The 18,697-nt window shown below is 43.9% G+C and overlaps 2 protein-coding genes across 2 annotated transcripts; one reads left to right on the forward strand and one right to left on the reverse strand.

The window, feature by feature from the left end:
- Positions 1-1,192: 1,192 nt before the first annotated feature.
- Positions 1,193-7,087, reverse strand: LOC127591836 (terminal nucleotidyltransferase 5A-like). The gene is given in 3 exon segments (XM_052052071.1): positions 1,193-2,669; positions 2,671-3,438; positions 4,991-7,087. Coding segments are annotated over 3 exon segments (1,218 nt in total). The 5' UTR covers positions 5,393-7,087; the 3' UTR covers positions 1,193-2,621.
- Positions 7,088-15,439: 8,352 nt separating this feature from the next.
- On the forward strand, positions 15,440-18,032 carry LOC127591945 (inactive serine protease 35-like). The gene is made up of 2 exons (XM_052052232.1): positions 15,440-15,745; positions 16,175-18,032. Exons 1-2 carry the CDS (start codon positions 15,735-15,737, stop codon positions 17,448-17,450), a joined length of 1,287 nt encoding a protein of 428 aa, XP_051908192.1. The 5' UTR covers positions 15,440-15,734; the 3' UTR covers positions 17,451-18,032.
- The last annotated feature ends 665 nt before the right edge of the window (positions 18,033-18,697 follow it).

Consider the following 18,697-nt stretch of genomic DNA (forward strand, 5'->3'; position numbering starts at 1 on the left):
CGGACCTCTGTGGCATAATGTAGCATTTAGCTTCTTGTTCAAAAGCAAGCAAAAATAACCGAAAATATGAACGTGTGCATTTCAAAGTGCAAGTTCACTTGTAACGGCATTTCATGTTCATCTTGAAATTTCACTCCTAATGCCTGCCTAATGAAACCATCTGAAATTCATTTACTTACACTTTTTGTGAGTGTAAGTAAATGAATGAGTTTTACTCGTAGGGAAAGTGACAGCTGCGGGTCTCACTATCCATTTGCACGCAATCGCCAGGAGGCCGAGGCTATGCCGGTAGTAATATCTGAAGTGTTTTTTTTTTTGGGAGGGGGGGGGTTTGTGATCAAGATAACCCGTGCCAACACAAGCTAATGAGGTTTAGCAAGCGGACGCGATGACGGCCGTCGGCTTGTCGGTGACGTCTCTGCCAGGGGAAATCCCTCGGTTCAGCTGTCACTGGCTGGCAGAGGCCAAGTGCGGGGGGGGCACCTTCGAGCGTTGACCCCATGCCGACTTTTACTTTCCACTGTTGGGCCGGCAAGCGGATGCTGAAAGCGTGAACGAACTGACGCACTCTTGTCATTTTTTTTTTTTACTTTAAATCATTCAAATTGAACATATGCACACCATCACAATTGGCATAAGAATAGTAAAAAAAAAGTAATAATAAAATACACCAGGGACGCTCAACGGCGCACAAGTGACAAGAGAGCTGCGCATCACCGGGTGTAGTACATCACCCAAAAATAGACAAACTGTACAAAAACTGTGATTGATAGAAAAACAGGTCCCCATACATTTATTGATTTTTTTTTTGCGACAGTTAGAAATGACGTCCATCCCTACTGTGAACTGCCAATTCAATCGCAAGTAAAATCGCGTCTTCAATCGAGCGAGACAAACATGGAGAGTGTTCGCACATCCGAGGCCGAATTCATCTGCTCGATATCACACTGACGCGGAAAGTTCCGAACATTCACGGGAAGATTCTCCCATCTTGTTAAAAAAATATATCTATACAGTATATTCAAAGAGCGGTTCATTAATAGATCAAGGAACCTCCATCCCGAGCTTTGTCTTAGGTCTCCGCAGTTGTGACTCTGTTGTTAACCGAGGAGCCCCCCCCCCCCCACTCCCCCTACATGTGAAACCAACAAAGTACAGGAAACTAACCATTGCATTGACTGAGGAGAAAGACTGTGAGTGGAGAATGGCTTTTATTTTGTCCACCTCAGCATTTCGCCGCCGACTCGACCCAGTTGATAAGAAATGAAACCATCTGAAATGCCTTGTTTTTCCCCCTTCCATTTTATTCGCGTAAGCATTTTTTCATATATCAAACCACTCGACCGCTTCCTTTTGATTCTCTGCGTCTCCGTCCAATGATGTTGTTACTTCCTCTCTGGTAATCGGCCTGTGTTTCACACGAGAAGTTAGAACTACCAAAATAAAAACACGAAAATTGCTTGGTGCCTCAGTGTAAAAATCCTGACCCCCCCCCCCCCCCCCCCCCCAGCATCGGTAAACTTTGTAAAGCAATCCATTCATGATTGAACATATATACCACTGACCCCTACCGCCCTTCCCCCCACAGAAAATGCAAAAATATATACCCCCCCCCCTTTTTTTTAAGGCACTTATTACTTGCTGAGGAAGAATTCAAGCATGCATTGCTTTGTTGTTTCTCTTGTCGACTTTATCAAATTGCAAATAGTTACTTCCCGTTTTTTTTTTTTGCATTATCAAAAGTGTCACATGGTAACTGACAGAAAGCCCGCCGCTAGATTTGACCGTGACTCAACATCTCGAGCCTCTCATTCAATCGTCTGTCATTAAAGAGGATGTGATTTGCATAAGTCTCTAACGTGAGTACTGTAGCCAAAAAGGTCAAGTGTCGGGAAAGCACAAAAAAAAAAAAAAACAAGCATCAGCTCTTTGACACGGGTTCCTTGTCCTCGTTTACCCTTCCCTTTTTTTTTCAGTTTTAGTGGTCTGCGTGCTTCCTCGCTGAGTTAAATGTTCAGACTGTTGCTGTGTCTTTTGAAAATATTAAATGTCCAGTGGCTCGGACTTCTTCTACTCTGAGAGTAGTAGAAGAAGTCTGAAACAGTCATTTTCCGAAGGTTACAAAATTCATGCCTCTGAGTATGATACTGTCTGTCTGTGTTGCTCCACCATTTATGTTCAAACATCCCTTGATTCTAAAACTGCAACTCTCGATGCTAACTCTCAGCTCGTCAATGGCATTTTGTTACCGCTCTAATTTCGAGTTTGCGCTCGCAATTCAAAGCAAAAAAATAATAAAATAAAATCTGACAAAATTATGACTCGTATCTCAAAACTTGGAAGCCGGGACACTCCTTTCTCAACAAACCAGTGTAGTTTTTACAATTTTTTTCCTAGGAAAAAAGAAGAAGAATCAAAAATTGGACGATTTTTTTTTAACGGATTTTGGACAATTTTAGAAGAGCGACTGTCATCTGATTTAATCGGCCTGCTGATTAATCGGGCGGGCTCTTGGGAAAAGTTTGAGAACCACTGGCCTGACTCAAGCCAACCCACGAAAGAACAACAAAGCAATGCATGTTTCCGAGAAATTCCTCGAGCGCACGACCGTAGTGCAGGTTCTAGTTACAGGGCAGCCAGGTGGCGTGCATGGGATGCTGCGAGGGGGGGGGTGTAATGTCGGGGCGGCGAGGGTGGGCAAGCGAAGAGGGGCTGGACCTGGGCCACGTAGTAGTTGCTGAAGTTGCAGTTGGAGACGTACGGGGCGGGCTGGTAAAAGCAGGTGACGTTGGCGGCGTTGGGGATGGCGTTCTGCTCGGCCAGCGCTCGCCACGCCAGCGAGGAGATGAGGCCGAGAGTCTGCCGCAGCTCGTAGCCCATCAGGCACACGGTGCTCTCCTGCACCACTTTGTACAGTACGGCCAGGTAGTCATACTTCCTGTCCTCCAAGTCCACAAAGTGGTTCTGCAGGAAGGACTCCAGCTTGCGTTTCTGATCGCCCACGTCGGAGAAGTCGATAAAGAAGCGCGAGCACATGTAGCGCTGCAAGAGTTTCATCTCCGAATCGGAGGCCGCGCGGAAGCCCCGCACCAGCAGGTGGCAGTACTTGAGCAGGCCCCCGCCCCGGATCTCCTCGGGGCTCCTAGTGCAGATGAGGCGCTTGCGCAGATGGTCGAGGGCGACGGGGAAGTCACCGTAGACGCTCTCGCCAAAGACAGTGGGATGGAAAGAAGCGGTCATCGGGTGCTCCGAGCACTCGTGGAAGAGTAGCAGCGAGTCCAGGCAGATCTGGAAGGAATCCACGCTGAACTCGAACTGCCGCCGCAGGGAGTCCACGAATTTGAGCTCCACGTTCTTGCCGCGGTTGTTGTACAGCGAGATGAGGCTCCAGCGGTCCGTGTCATTGCACACTTTCACCATCTTTTGCACGTAGGCCTCCTGTAAAAAAAAAAAAAAAACATTGAGAAGCAGCTTGTGACTAAAGGCTCAATTAGGGAAATTAATAAAAAAAAATAATTTATGCATAATGGTAAAAGGACCTTGTAAAAAATGATCTTATAACAAATCGCAACATTGAAGGGATTTAAAAATAAAATGTATTTTTCAATTAGTTTTGGTACCGTCATTTCCGGAGTAGCCAAAAAGGGCCGACGGCACTTTGGACTGGTCACCAGCCAATCACTTGGTAAGAATTTTAATTTACCACAGCATAGAACAAGAACCCCAAACGTACTTTGTATCCAAAGAATCAGCCAACGCAGTACCATAAACCATACCTATAATTAGGCCCCACCTCAGAAAGTGTAATAAATTATCCTTCACTGGGATGCCGTCGCACTGCCAGGCGGCTAACCTGTTAGCATCACAATGCTAGGAATTTGTCATCGGGTTCTCGCCCGGTGCTCATGCATATAGTTATGCAAGATACTCAAAACAGTAACCCTTCATTTTCCAAAATGTACATTAATGGATCGCATAGGAGTAGTATATCATCGGGGCATGTACAAAAAAAAAAGCAGAACTAGTCCAAGGGGTAAACCACAAAGGTGGCATTTTCGAAAAAACCGCCCAGCTTCTTTCTTGTTGCACAAAGACTGCTTGTGTTACCTAACTTCCTGTGTCAGACCATCTCAGGATGGGGTCGATAATAGATTGTGTTTAACTTTTTACTTTTATTAACAATGTGGATGTCAGCACTTGGGGCCACTTATTCAAGTGGATCCGAATCCAGTTGGATTAGATAGAATCGCTTTGAAAAATTATGTCATTTCAATTCTTTTTTTTGAATGTGCACTTAAAGTTCTGTTTAACCCGATATAAAGGGCAGCTGTTCTAGTATGCTTTCACTGGCATTATTTTTTTAAATCACGCCTGCGGACAGCTTCCACTGCACCAGGAGGGTTCTTATTGTTCAATAGTATTCGTCAGGAGAAGGGTCCAAAATAATTTACAGGGTATTAAATAGACCATGGGTGGGGGCACGGTGGGTTTAGTGAAGATAGCAATCATTATGTGTTCAAAAAATGGAACAACTGACATTATTGAGAACTGGACGAGCCTCCAAAATTGATGAAAGGTCATCAAGGAATCTGGTTAGAAAACCTGAGGTGGAACCTTTTGGCCCAAATTCTAAAAAAAAGTATTGTTTGGTGAAAATGCAAATTCAAAAGAACAAATTCAAGCATGATGTCAGCAGCAGCATGATGCTTGAGGGTTTTTGTTTTTTTTTCCCCCAGATGGAACCAGGCTTTCATCAAGCAGTCAGCAAAAAATGTCAGGAAAAGCCTCCTGGAACAGCTGAACTTTTACCTTTGTTTTGTTTTTCTTTTTGACAGAAAATTAGCATTTCTGCTGTTTATTGGGGGTGCACAAAGTGACCCCTCCCCGCCCACACACACACAACCCACCCGCTGCAACCTAATGCCCCCCCCCCCACCCCCCACGTTCGTTATATGCCCCCGACTGCTATATTACACATTCATACATTTACCTTTAGCGTCAAGGGTGTGATTCTCTCCTTATTCACTTCCTCAGGCAATAAGTCCAGCAGGCAGTCCAGCACCAAATCTTTGACGATCTGGAATTCTTTCTCCCCCTTCAGCTCGGCGCAGAAGATGAGGTCCAGGTCATTCCACCCCAGTCCGCTGTCCTCGTGCAGCACGTAGCTGGCCGCCGAACCGTTGAGCCGCACTTCGCGGACGCGAATGTGCGTTTGTTCCATTCGGCTGCGGACCGCCTTGACGATGTCGCGCGGCTTCACCTCCAGCGTGGGGAAGCTCCAGCGGCCGTGGATGGGGATGGAACCGGCCAGAATGGCATCCAGACGCTGCACTTGCTCCCAGTTGAGCACACTCAGGTTCACGTTCTCCCCGCCGTCCGCATGGTCACCCATCCTCAATTGAATTCCTTGTCAAAAACGTTTTTTTTTCTTTTCAAAGTCCCGAAAGAGTTGCCGGGGCAACTTCGACGCACCGGAATCCGTCTCTCGCGCGCATACGGCGTAGCGAAATCAAATATGCTTCTCGTTACTTGGCCTTTCTGCAGTCTCCAGACAAATTGAATTCAGCAGCCGCTTGGACCTGTTGCTTATTAGTCACCGCGCACCGCCTCGCAAACTGGGTCGGCATCAACTACAGAACTGCCCCCTCCGTGTCCCCACTTTCAGTCCTCCGACTTGTCCATGACATCGAGTCAAAGCTCCGGTGGACTTAAACACACGCGTCGCAACGTGCAAACAACAACAAAACGTCTTTTGAGCTGTCAAATCGCACTTTTGTGTCCACTTTTAATCCACCATGGTGTCCAAACGTTCTCCCCGACAGTCCTCTTTACCGCGCACTATTTTGGCGCACGCGTCTCAACGAGAGTGAAAACAACTTTGCAGTCTTCTCGCAACTACTTTTATCCAGCGGCGTTATGTCTTTCCGATCACTCACATTTTGCCCCCTTTGTCCGTTGCTGACGGCGCGTGATGTCATCGAGTTTGAAGTTGCGCAGCTGTAAAGGGCGAGTCTGTGGCCGGCTTCCCGTCTGACTGTCAGAGGGGGAGAAGGTGGGCGGGGCTGTTTTCGCGTTGATTGACAGGCGGCATCTCCGGGGTAGGGAGCGGGGGCGGGACTTGAGAATGCCATTCACTCGAGCAGTACAGTGTACCGAACCTTTTGACTGAGCAAAACCACATTATATATATTTCACCAAGGAAAAGTCACAACTCGGCCACTCCAACGCGCATTTAATTCATTGGTCTGCCCATGACGATATATCGTTTGTGGCGGCGTAGATGCCGTGGATATAAAAAGTCCACACACCCCTGTTCAAATGCCAAGTTTGTTATCTAATAAAAATGACACAAAATTGTCCCTTTTTCACCGTTAATCTAATAAAGGGAGCGGAAAGCACAAGAATTCAGAGAGGGGAAGTAAAAATAAACAATGTGGTAATATGGTTGCACAAGTGCACACACCCTCTTGGGTTCAGAATGAACCATTCACATTCAAACTGAAGTTATATGGAAGTGATCGCAACCCCATATAGATATTGTGTTGGTATATATATATTTTTTTAGTCACATCTTGCTCAAACATAATTAGGATACAAGAAAGCTCGTCATGGAATTTCTAGTGGTCATAGAGATAAAAACAAAACAAAACTGAATTTCTCAGTTGAATGATTGTCTTATACAAGCTTCTCATACCCCTGCCCGACCTGTTGAAGAGTCCCTGTCTGTATTTTCTGTCAGCGTATGTTTTAGACCCCCTCAGACTGCCGTTTGCATTGTTGTAATGATTTTTTTTTTTTAAACACGTGCACACTGAGACTTGTTTTGATTCACTTCAGTTTCAACAGGCGCCTAAGGCCGCCCTACCCAGCAAAACTGACTTTTGCAGCGTGCTGGGTTTGGCAGCTCGTTTTCATTAGTGGCTGCCTGTCATCCGCTGGTTTTGCTGCAATTCACAATCTTGAATTGCATCGCAAAGTTCCAGATGTTACAGCCAATCATAAACCCGCACACGCTTTCGATCCAAGTAAGACATTCCGGGGTTTTAAGCGTAAGCTCGATCCAGGTGATCGATCGTCAGCTTCCGCTGCACTGCCAATCCATACCGATACATTCTATATATTCTGTTTGATTGTAAAACTTAAAATATTGATAATTTGATGTGTACCTACAGTATAGCTAGACAATCATGTTTTTGTTTGTCACTGAAAGAGCTGGACAGTTGCGACCTGTCGATTCCCACTGAACTCAAAAGAACTCCTTGAACCCATCATTTGAAAACAAACAAAAAAAACAAAACTAAATGTGCACGCCCACAGTTAAATACAAAAAACACCTATCAAGTTGTCGGTCAATTAAACAATGTGACTAATTATATGCAATTAAATGAATTAAGGGTAGGTTTGTGCAGCGTGCCCTTGCATCACCAATGTACCTGCTCCTCCTCCACACGGACTTATAACTTTTATTCTTTACTTTGATCGCGCACAATTGGGGGGGAAAAAGTCAGTGGAGGACCGTGATCCAGTGTGACCCTGTTTCTCAAGAAGTAGGGCTGCGCGGGCTTGTGGGCTGCTGCGCCTTTGTTAGTTGTCAGGGAGAATCTGTCAGCCAGCATACTTGCGTCACGGCAGACAAGCCCATAAACCATCTTACTGCAGATTACCAGGTGTGTCTGTGTGTGTGTGTGTGTGTGTGTGTGTGTGTGTGTGTGTGCATGGGTGTGTATATGTGTGCGCGATCACACACATTCACACTCGCATGAGCAGAGGATTTGTACCTGGATTTTCTCATAATTGCAGCAAATAATTACACTGCTCCACAGCAATTTTGAATCAAAAATGGCTTAAGGATAATTTCAGTGCTGATTTTAAAAATTGTCATTACTTTTCCGAGCACATCGGGTTTGGGAGGGTTTTTTTTGTTTTGTTTTTTAAGTTTGATTTATGGAAGATTGCGCAATCTATTTGACCATGCATTTTAATTTATGGCTTCCCCCCCCGCCCCCCCGCCAAAGATTTCACCTGTTGCTGAACCTAACCCTTCATTTATATATATTACAAAGCATATTCGTATTACAAATGCTATTATTGTAATTTATTTTGATCGAGTAAGAGAAGAGGTTTTTGTTTGTTTGTTTTTGTTTCAACTTTTGCCTATTTATAATTCATCAGACCATAACATATTTTCCCCACTTTGACATTCGTTTCCAAAGTCATTCATCCCTACTCTGTTTATCGGACTTTGGGTGGATAGTGTAAAAAAAAAAAATAAATAACCTGAAGACTTCAAAATCCGTCTCATAGTCGAGTCATGAGCCATGAACTGGCATTGAGGTGTACCTTAAGCTTGAGCATGACTAAACAAATCGTTTCGGAGTGAATTTTGCCGTTTCGGCGGCACCGACGAACCCGAGACGGCGGGCTGCACTCTCCCACTTTCCCCCATTCATCAGGAGGCTCAATGTCAGACTTGGCGCTCGTGACTCTGAGGGCGAAATGGCGACTTACATGGCCCTCTGACCCGTCAAGTGGATGACACCGGCTTGCTCTGTGCCGTCTGACGACATCGGCGGATTGCCGCGGGGGATTTCTGACAGGGCTTGTCGTCCGCCCGCAAAAGGTCAGGATCAGGGTGCGCAGTTCGCGCTTTGTGCCCCGCATGGACAAGTGACTGACCTTGTGTCGATTTCGTAACACGCTTTAGAAATTTGCGGCTTGTAAAAAAAGATTTCTTTCACTGCTTCAAAAAAAATAAAAATCCAAACAGAACTCACTTTTAATGATGACTGCATTGCAAGCCCACCGATTCCCCATTCTCCAGCCATATCCATTTTTGCCATTCCATGTGGAAGTTCATTAAGGGATTACAGTGAGCCCATTAGCAAAACGTGCCTTCAACCCTCTTCCGCGTTCCCGCCTATTTTTACTCTTTTGTCTGGATTTTCATTAGTCAAGGGAGGAAGTATTCCGCTAAACCTTTTATTGGGACTTCAACAAACCTTCAAAAGACAAAGATTAGAATGACCATTTAAAAAAAAAAACCCAGAAAGTTGTGCTCTGAATCACATTTTTTTAAAGAAGGGAAAAAAACAATATAAAATTGTACTTATAGAAAATAAATCAAATGTAAAGAATTAAACAGTTTGTACGTCAAGATTGAAGGCTTCACTTCAATGCGTTGTGCTGCTCCTGCTTCTGGCCTGCCCACCATGGCCACGGAGGGGCAGTATAAAAAGTCATACAGAGACAAAGAGTGACTCAGCAGCCTACAATTAGCTGTTTCTCAAAGAGGATAAAGAATATATTCTTGTGAGTGTTGTGATCCTGCTATTCAGTGCTGAATGGCTTCACCATGACGATCCATTTTCGCCGATCAATGGTATTTCACATTTGTTAGCATCAAGCTAAAGGCGCATTCTGAAGACAGAGTCGTGTGCTTGCTTTAAATATGCAATGTGTAATCTCTTTGTTTTACGTATGACAGCCAAGACATCACAATAACAATCTGAAGCCCTTGTACCTCCTCAGCACAAAACAACAAAAAATCCAAAGACGGCTCAACGTCGGTGCATCGGTAAGTCAAGGTCCCACTAAATTTCCAAATTTTAAAATTCTTTTTTTAATTTATACTGCAGTCTTTTTTTTCTTACAGCTGTCTGTATATTCTGTACAGTATTCTTATCTGTGACGTAAAGCATGCATGTCCTAATGTGTATCTCTAAAGCTAAACACTATTTCCCATTGATTTGAACCCGGACACTTCCGCCGACCAGAGTCCACCTTGAAGAGTGCATTTATAAGCCCCCACTAAACTCCCACAAGCCCACTAATGAGATTCGCTGACGTGCCCCGTCTGCGCAAGCCACACTGCAGCTCTTCCTCTTTTCTGTTTGTCCACAGCTGGCAAACTACTTCAACTCCAAAAACGACTCCAGCGAGCACGACTCTGCATCCGAAAAGCAAACCAGCTGTAGCCGAGGACACGGCAGTACAAACAGGTAGTCAAAACTACAGTGTGCCTGTGTTTCATATATTCTCCCTGAGTTCACGTTGACTCAAAACTCTTGAGTGTGCATCTTTGTGAAACAAGAACACTCGACACCCCCGCCCCCTCCATGAACAAAACAGGAAATCTGAGCAAATCTTTTTTAACACCGGGATCAATTACTGACTTAAAGTGTGTACTTATGTAGGGGACAACTCCCGCAAACATATTTTTCCCACATGCCAAAATAAAGCATTTAATAATCCCCTAAAAGTGTCACAAATAATCCCCTTGATATAATTCAGTTCTTGGTCCAACAATCATGTGGTCCATCCTGGCAAAAGGTCTCGTTTCAACCTCATAAAGGAGCTGCAGCGCCCTCTGCAGGACGCTCGTTTAGTTGAATCTCTCTAGGTGGCGCCGTTTCCCCATCTCATTTCTTGCCCTTCAGAGTCCTTTTTTTCCACCCCCTTCATGTGTAAGCCCAAGGCTCAAAATCGTTGAGGAGCACTTTTGCTAATCAGTGGTTTAATTTGAGGAGCAACTCTGCACTTTTGAGGAGCAATTTCATTTTTTTACAGGTTAATCCTTAATCGCGGGTTAGGCTATAAGGCGATTGATTAGTCCATTATTTAATAGTTCAGTGATATTTTGTCACATTTGTTGTACAGTAGAATAAGATTGTTTGAAATTAATGAAAAATAAATAAATATAATATATATATACGCTAATAAAACGTTTTACACTATCAATATCTTTGTTGTCAGTTCTAGTGCTTTAAAACTGGCAATTTAAAAGCAATAAAAGAAAAAGTTGCTGATCCGCGAACAGTGCGTCTCAACTGATCTGTGAAACAATTAAAAAAAAGTTAGGGATCGCTCTTCTAAGCCACTCCTCCCAGGTGGCAAGTTGTTATGGAACAGAATTAATTTCCGGACCTGTTTAGCAACATGTGTCGCATTATTAAGTATAATTTTCTCTCCTGACACTTCTTAAATCGCCTACTGTTTTGTTGCCTGATACTGGGAAAGGCTCCAGTCTAACTCAGGTTGAGCCAGATTTCGTGTACTTCACCACGCAAGCACAAAAATCTGGTTTATTCATTCATTTGCCTTTATTTTAGTACAACCCTATCCAATAAAACCCAAACAATGACATTATTTTTCAAAATGATCCAGCCCACGCATGTCTTTGTTTTGACGCCCGTGATGATTAATGTCCACAAATGGCAAATGCTGAAAACAAACCAATGGTCGCTGCCAAATGTTGTGTGTGTGTGTGTGTGTGTTTTAAGGTTATTTACATTGTCTCGCTCTGCAACAAACTTGTCCCTAAAGCTAGTGCAGTTGAGCATTGTAGCACGGTGTCCTCGCGCATTATCACAATTATTTATCGGGCCGCATTCTTCGCTCTTGTCTCATAAATAATTGCGACGTGTTTATAATCACAGTCTTTTCCTGTTTAGAGCTGCAGAGATGAGGCAGTTGAACTCACCGTGGTCAAGGATGCGCATGTACAAAGTACTTAGTGGACAGCGTGATACCAGATGGAGTATGTTTTGATGACGTGATGGGCCTCATACATGCTCGATTAATATAGTTTAAGTGGTGCGGTAATTGGTAATTAGGACAGCATTTTGGTTCACATGCAAAGAGACAATTTTATGGTCGTGCAGATGCTCATCGCAGTTTTCTGTTCGCATTTGCTCCTGGACGATTTTTGGGAAATTCAACCATGGGAATTTGATGATCCAGATTGAGTTCAGCAGCTGTGTGTTCGTGTGTGTGTGTTTGTGTGTGTGTGTGTAAACATCCTTCTTTTCCAGCATGTGCTATTTTACAGCTCAAAAATTAATCCAATGTTTTAATTGAACAAATCAGGTTGCTTATTGTCTTTTTATCCTTTGCTGCCCTCCTTTTGTCGTTGTTTTTGTTTGTTTTGATTCTATATTTGTCATAGTTTGAAGTTCCAAGAAAATAGTTAACTTCATCAGAATTCTCATAGAAGGGTAGAGTTTATGTACCGGTATATGCGTGTATTCATTATTATTTTTGTTTCTTTTATTTCAGTTGGGGTTTTTTGGGGGATTTCTCACATAATCTTAAATCAGTTTTTCCCAGTGAAATGAATGGAAATGGCATCAATCCGTTCCAGCACCCCCACTGCACCCCCCCAAAAAATACTAATTTTTGTGTTCTGATAAGGAAAACACCCTTTACAATATTGTACTTTTTAAGAACTTAGTGATCACTTATTTAAATGGAATTAAAAAATGTTAAATCGGAAGTCAAGCCCCCACTAGCATGCCGTTTTCCATTGCATGTCAGCATTAAACTAGCGAGGCCTTAAGGGATTTTAAATGGGCAGCACGTTATTCTTTGTTTTGGATTTAAATTGACAGGAAACTTAAACTGTGGGGAGGGGGGACGTTAAACAGCTCGCCACCTCGTTTTTTTGATAACTTGCTCGATATTTGCCGAAATGCTGCTTTTTGTGAGTTGACTGCCACCATACAGCACTCGTGCCTTTAGTTGTTTTTTCCCTATTGAAGTCAAAATTAATTCATTCATTCATCTTCCGAGCCGCTTGATCCTCACTAGGGTTGCGGGGGGGGGTGCTGGAGCCTATCCCAGCTGTCTTCGGGCAGTAGGCGGGGGACACCCTGAACCGGTCGCCAGCCAATCGCAGGGCACACAGAGACAAACAACCATTCGCACTCACACTCACACCCAGGGACAATTTAGAGTGTTCAATCAGCCTGCCACGCATGTTTTTGGAATGTGGGAGGAAACCGGAGCACCCGGAGAAAACCCACGCAGGCCCGGGGAGAACATGCAAACTCCACACAGGGAGGCCGGAGCTGGAATCGAACCCGGTACCTCTGCACTGCGAAGCCGACGTGCTAACCACTGGACTACCCGGCCGCCCTGAAGTCAAAATATCAAGTCTAAATGAAAATTTAATCCCAGAGAAGATATTGGGGGCGGGAAAAAAAACCCTCAGGATCACAAGTTCACCCAGATGGAAGAAGCAGAAGAAAGGGAAGGAGGGCGCTTTGTCGTCCATGTCGGACAAAATGTATCCCGTTGTCTCTCATGATACAGATGACTTTTCTGCTCAATTCCCAAATGTACTTCTTCGTACTCACATCAAGCTGGATGTCTTTCAAAAGAAACATAAAGACGTAGATCGATCGAGGATAATATCGCCATCAGCCATTAAGTGTACTGTGTGCGGCTTTGAATTGTCAGTCAGAGATCAGCCCCCCCCCCCCCCCGAGTATAAAAAAATAAAAATAAAATAAAATAACGGCTGCAACAACACAGCTGCTTTCACTTCGACAGACCTCAGTATGTTCCTTCCATTGATATCCTGATGCACAGCCGTCGTCTTGTGAAGTGTTGGACGTGGTGGTCTGCCTATCTTGTTGTGTGATACAATACATGAGTAAATGCAGGACTGTCTGAATCGGCTGTTAACATAACTAATGGACCACACACGTGCATACATTAAACAGACCTACAGCAGGCAAAGACATACAAATAAGAGTTGCGGCGTGGGGAAAAAAATCACAATCTTCTTACTGATGAAGGGATATCATAACTTGACTTTTGTAAATGACGTCTACTCAAAAAAAAAAAAAAAAAAGAATTTCATCTTCTGATGAGCCTTAAAAGAGCACAGCCAGGATGTCCAGAGTCTGAGGGGAGCAGCTGGAAATAAACAGTGAGTCACAAAAAAAAAAAAAAAAGTCCACACGCTCTCTCTGCTGCAGCTGTCTTGACCCAACTTGCTGTATTTGCTTTTTTTTTTTTTTTTTTTTTTTTTTTTTAAATTAACAACATAGTTGTCTAGACTGGGGATTGCAACATTGACTCTGAATTATAATTTTCCGCTGTAGCTAAAGGCTTGAACAGTAAAGTCACTCCGGGGTGGGCGGGTTAAGTCCTTCAGGTCGCATAGGCTGTAGTGCTTTTAGGTTCCTGAGGTCAAATGAGGGCCCTAAATTGTCCCTACAAAAATACAAACGTGCATCTTTTTTTGGCACATTTTTTTATTATGACAGAAAAACTAATTAGAATGTAAAAAAATATATAATTAAAAAAATAATTGTAAAAAATATGTCAATAAAAAATACAACTCAATTGGTCCTTTGGCTTTGAAAGCAGCAGCAGATAGCTCAGCATGTTCCCTCCCAAAAAAAACTATTTGTGTGTGTGTGTGTGTATGTGTGTGTGTGTGTATGTGTATATATATATATATATATATATATATATATATATATATATATATTCATTCATTCATTCATCTTCCTAACCGCTTGATCCTCACTAGGGTCGCGGGGGGTGCTGGAGCTTATCCCAGCTGTCCCCGGGCAGTAGGCGGGGGGCACCCTGAATCGGTTGCCAGCCAATCGCAGGGCAATATACATATATATATATATATATATTTAAAAAATTTTTTTTCAAGCTGCCATGCCTCCCCCTCAAGTCCTCTGGCACCCCCAAGTGGAGGTGTATCTCCCGCTTTGAATAAATGACTGGCTAAAACATGAATGGGTGGCTCACTCGATGGATAAAGTACACATCCCTCTAGTTTGTTCCTTTCGCTTTGTCAAAAAGCAAACACGCATTTCTCATTTGTTCCTCTGGACACCCTCCAACCAAAATATTTATTCAGTCTCTTCATGAATGAACGATGTGAAATATGAGTGAAAGTTTCCCAGCGAGATAGCAATCCATTCCTGAGATAACACTGCGATAACCTGAAAATAAATCCCATTTTATATGATAACAAAACACAAGTTATAAGAAGACGTGATTAAAATCCTAACGCACAGTCAACAGGAAATGAGCTTTGCGGTTGAACTTACATGAGCCCCTCTCATGTCTGTATTATATATTTTTTAATACTTGCAGTTAAACATTGCAGACATTTGGACACCAACAGTGTAGCAACACATGTAGACAGATAAAAGAGGAATACTCACAGGCATGTATTCTTTAATATTACTGTTGTTTACCGAGGCCAGGCGGTCATTATGTAAATTTATGTCTGTATCATTCTACCCCGAGTTTGCCAAGGTGCACACCCCAGAAGGAGCACCACAAGTCCATTAGATTGAAGCAGAACTCTGGCAAATAATTGTTTAATGTGTTTCATTCCAATTAAACATTTAATACCTTTATGTTGTTCCAAAGTACAATCTTAAGCACAATTTTTCTGATTGAAAAAGTCTTTTGTTGTTGCTGTTTTTGATTCTCAATGGTTCTCTGCTCTCATGTTCAAACTTCTCCAGTATGCATCCTCTTCATAATTGTACTTATGTCGACCAAGATAAATGCAGTTCCCCAAAAGTCAGCTTGGATCAAATCCGACTTCACCTGTGACCCTCACGATTGAATACCTAAGTACAGATAATGGATCGATGAACAAAATTTAATCTGCCAAGCACTAAATGCAACCAGACAGGCCTCAGCCCCCCCCCCCCCTTCTGAAGAAACATCAACACTTCTCTGCATGTGTCTCCACTGTGTCCTCATGTGATCAACATGTTCCTCTGCACCCTCCCCCTCGGCCTCCCGCATCTCAGCAGTGGGATGGACACCACAGTAGATATCTGTGAGGACCCCCGTGCAAAAGTTCCTACATTTTTAGCCGTCGGGAAAAGATTGACCTCTTGGACGGGGAGCGCCTTTGTAAACATTCGAAGAATTTGACGGGAAACTGTTTGGGGCATTTTTGTCACATGCCAAGTAAGTTTTGAATTTGTTTTGTATTTTGTCTTGAATGCATTTTTTATTTTTTAGATAATTCCCAAATTTATGTTAGAAAGGAATGCACAGTTCTTTGTCATGGTATACTGTATATATATTTTTTAACCCTGATTATTTATCATGTGGTAGAGACATTGATTAGATCCTAATTAGTTGTTTCAAAGTGTAGTTATTGGCGCCATCTGCTGCTCAAAGAGTTTGAAAACTGACTAGTCCTTCTTTTGATGTTGCTTTTTTTGCTGAATCTTTGTCTCGTTTTGTAAATGGCTGAAAGACGGCTCTCTTTTTGAACTCTTTTACAAAGCAAAAAAAACGAAACAACAGCGGCTCATAACTTGTGCATGGCCGCTTACGCGACTCTTCTTGTCACACCCCCCTCACGTTATTAACCAATGATTGTTTCTCTTTTTAGCGCTATGGACCTCTTTGAGTTCCTTTGTCTGCTGCTTTATGTGACTGTCACTCATGCGAGCAGCGAGGTGCACAAGTGGACCAGGCAGAAGCTTCCGGTGCTGACGGCCCAAAAAACCCAGCTTCAAGAGAAACCTTTGTTCAGGAGTCCAACGGCGGATGCAAAGGAAGGCGAAGTTACCCAACTGTGCGGTATCGAGTGTCAGAGTGGCCTACCGCCCTTAAACCCAAGCGAGCAAGAGAGGATTCTGGGATATGAGACGATGTATGACAATGGCACATGCACCCGCACTGACGTCAGATTCCGAGGTTGGAACACGACGGGACCGGCTGCGTACGTTTCGTCGCCGAGTCGCAAGAAGCGGCAGGTTTACGGCGCCGACGGTCGCTTCGTTATCTCCGACTGGCATTTCATCACCAACTATCCTTTCGCCACCGCCGTACGCCTTTCCACGGGCTGCTCCGGGGTCCTGGTCTCCCCCAAACACGTGTTGACGGCTGCCAACTGCATCCATGATGGGAGTTACTATCTGGAGAGCGTGAAAAGCTTGAAAGTCGGAGTGCTGCAACTCCGAAACAAACGAGGGAGGAGGAGGAGGAGGAAGAGACGGCAGAGAGCTGCAAGGAAAACAAAGCAGCAAAAAGGAGAGCTGCGGGATGGAGAGAAGAATAGAATTGCTCGAGATACAGCAAGAATTCGCAGCACCCATTTGGGGGTGGGAATCAGTCCCCGCAGTAGGCAGCCAGTCTTTCGCTGGATACGAGTCAAACAAACGCGCATCCCGCAAGGATGGATCCACTCGAGGAACTCCTCTGCTTCCCTGGCCACCGACTACGACTACGCCCTCCTGGAACTGAAACGAGCCGTCAAACAGAGGAAGTTCATGGAGATCGGCGTGGCGCCCCGCGCCTTCCTCCCGGCCCGAATCCACTTCTCGAGCTACGACGAAGACAAAAGCTTGCTGGCCGTCCGCGAGGGTGAAAAAGTGGTCTACCGCTTTTGCTCGGTGGTGAAGGAGTCCGACGATCTGATGTACCAGCATTGCGATGCCCGGCCAGGAGCCACCGGGGCGGGGGTTTACGTCCGTCTGAGACAGGAAGGCGGGAAAGGGAAGTGGCAGCGTCGAGTGATCGGGGTGTTCTCGGGTCATCAGTGGGTGCAAGTTGGGGACGGCGAGCAGCGGGACTTCAATGTGGCGGTGAGGATCACCCCTGCCAAATATGCGCAAATCTGCCACTGGATCCACACAGACCCCAGTCACTGCAAAACTCTTTGAACTCCTACTTACTTTTGTCCAGCTGTGGCACTGTGCCATTAAGCTTAGGCCACAAAAGTATGCTTCCACGCTAACCGTTTGCATTTGTTTGTATGGTTGTGAAGTTGATCCGTTTCAGCTGTAGTCTGCTTTTAAAAAAACAAAAAAAAAGTGAAATTGCTGTCTCGTCTGAAACTTTGTATACACTGTGCTAATTAGGCCTGTCTCTAGACAGATTCGTATTGGTTTAGGATGGGCTGAGGTTAGGGATAGCAATGCTAACAATGAAGCGCCATGCTTCATTGTGAGCATTCGAAGCCCATGAAACAGTGGCGGCGATGTTGTTGTCGTCCTTGATTTTAGTTTTGACAGTGGTCATAACTAAGAATTTCAAATGAACCCTTCTTAACCCTTGAATGCCTGACCCATCAAGGAATAGCCAGAAAAATCAGATTTTTTTTGGGGGGGGGAACTGAGATGTTCATTCAACCTTATAACAAAATCCACAAAAATATTTTTGTCATATTATTTTGTTTTAGATATTTGTTGTATCACATTTCTAAGCATTATGTAGATTACATCAAAAACTGACAATCATATTTTAAACCTAATTTCAGATTTGATACAGATGATTTAATCTTTTTATATATATATTGCGCATCGTCCCGCACGCGGTCTGTCCTTCCGTCTGTCCCTTTTCAAAACGTACCTACTTCACTGCGCCGCCACTGCGCCGCTCAGGCAGTGGCTCACTACGATACGCGGGCATCTTAGCGAAAAAATGTTGTCTACCCACAAGCATTGCAATAAAATTGTTAGTTATTTAGTAGAGCTAAACATCTCTTTATTTTCGCGATAAGCAATGAAGATGAACAAAAAGTTGAACCAAGCAACAACACTTTTGTGGGCCAAAGGCCCACCTTACCAGCTAGTGTACTATAAAGAATGAGTTACATGATGAAACTGCATGTCTCAAATATGATATGAATGTCATTATATGGTTAAATTGTTGCGCCCGTCAAATTTTCGGCGTGTGGTAAGGTAGCTAGAGTTGAAAAAAGGAAAACAAAGCTTGCTAGTATGAGAGGATTCCTGGAGTAGTGCCAGTTCATGTCAGTGTCCTAAATGTTTTTCCAACTTTTTTTTTCAATATTGGCTGATGTTTATAAACCACTAAAATCTGAAGCTAACCAGTGTTAGTCAGCGAGATATAAATCCTGCAGATTTTATTGCAGTCATGAAGCTTCCCGCCAAATTATTAAGCCCGC

This window comes from Hippocampus zosterae, chromosome 19 (genome assembly GCF_025434085.1).
Source record: "Hippocampus zosterae strain Florida chromosome 19, ASM2543408v3, whole genome shotgun sequence".
Lineage (NCBI taxonomy): Eukaryota > Metazoa > Chordata > Actinopteri > Syngnathiformes > Syngnathidae > Hippocampus > Hippocampus zosterae.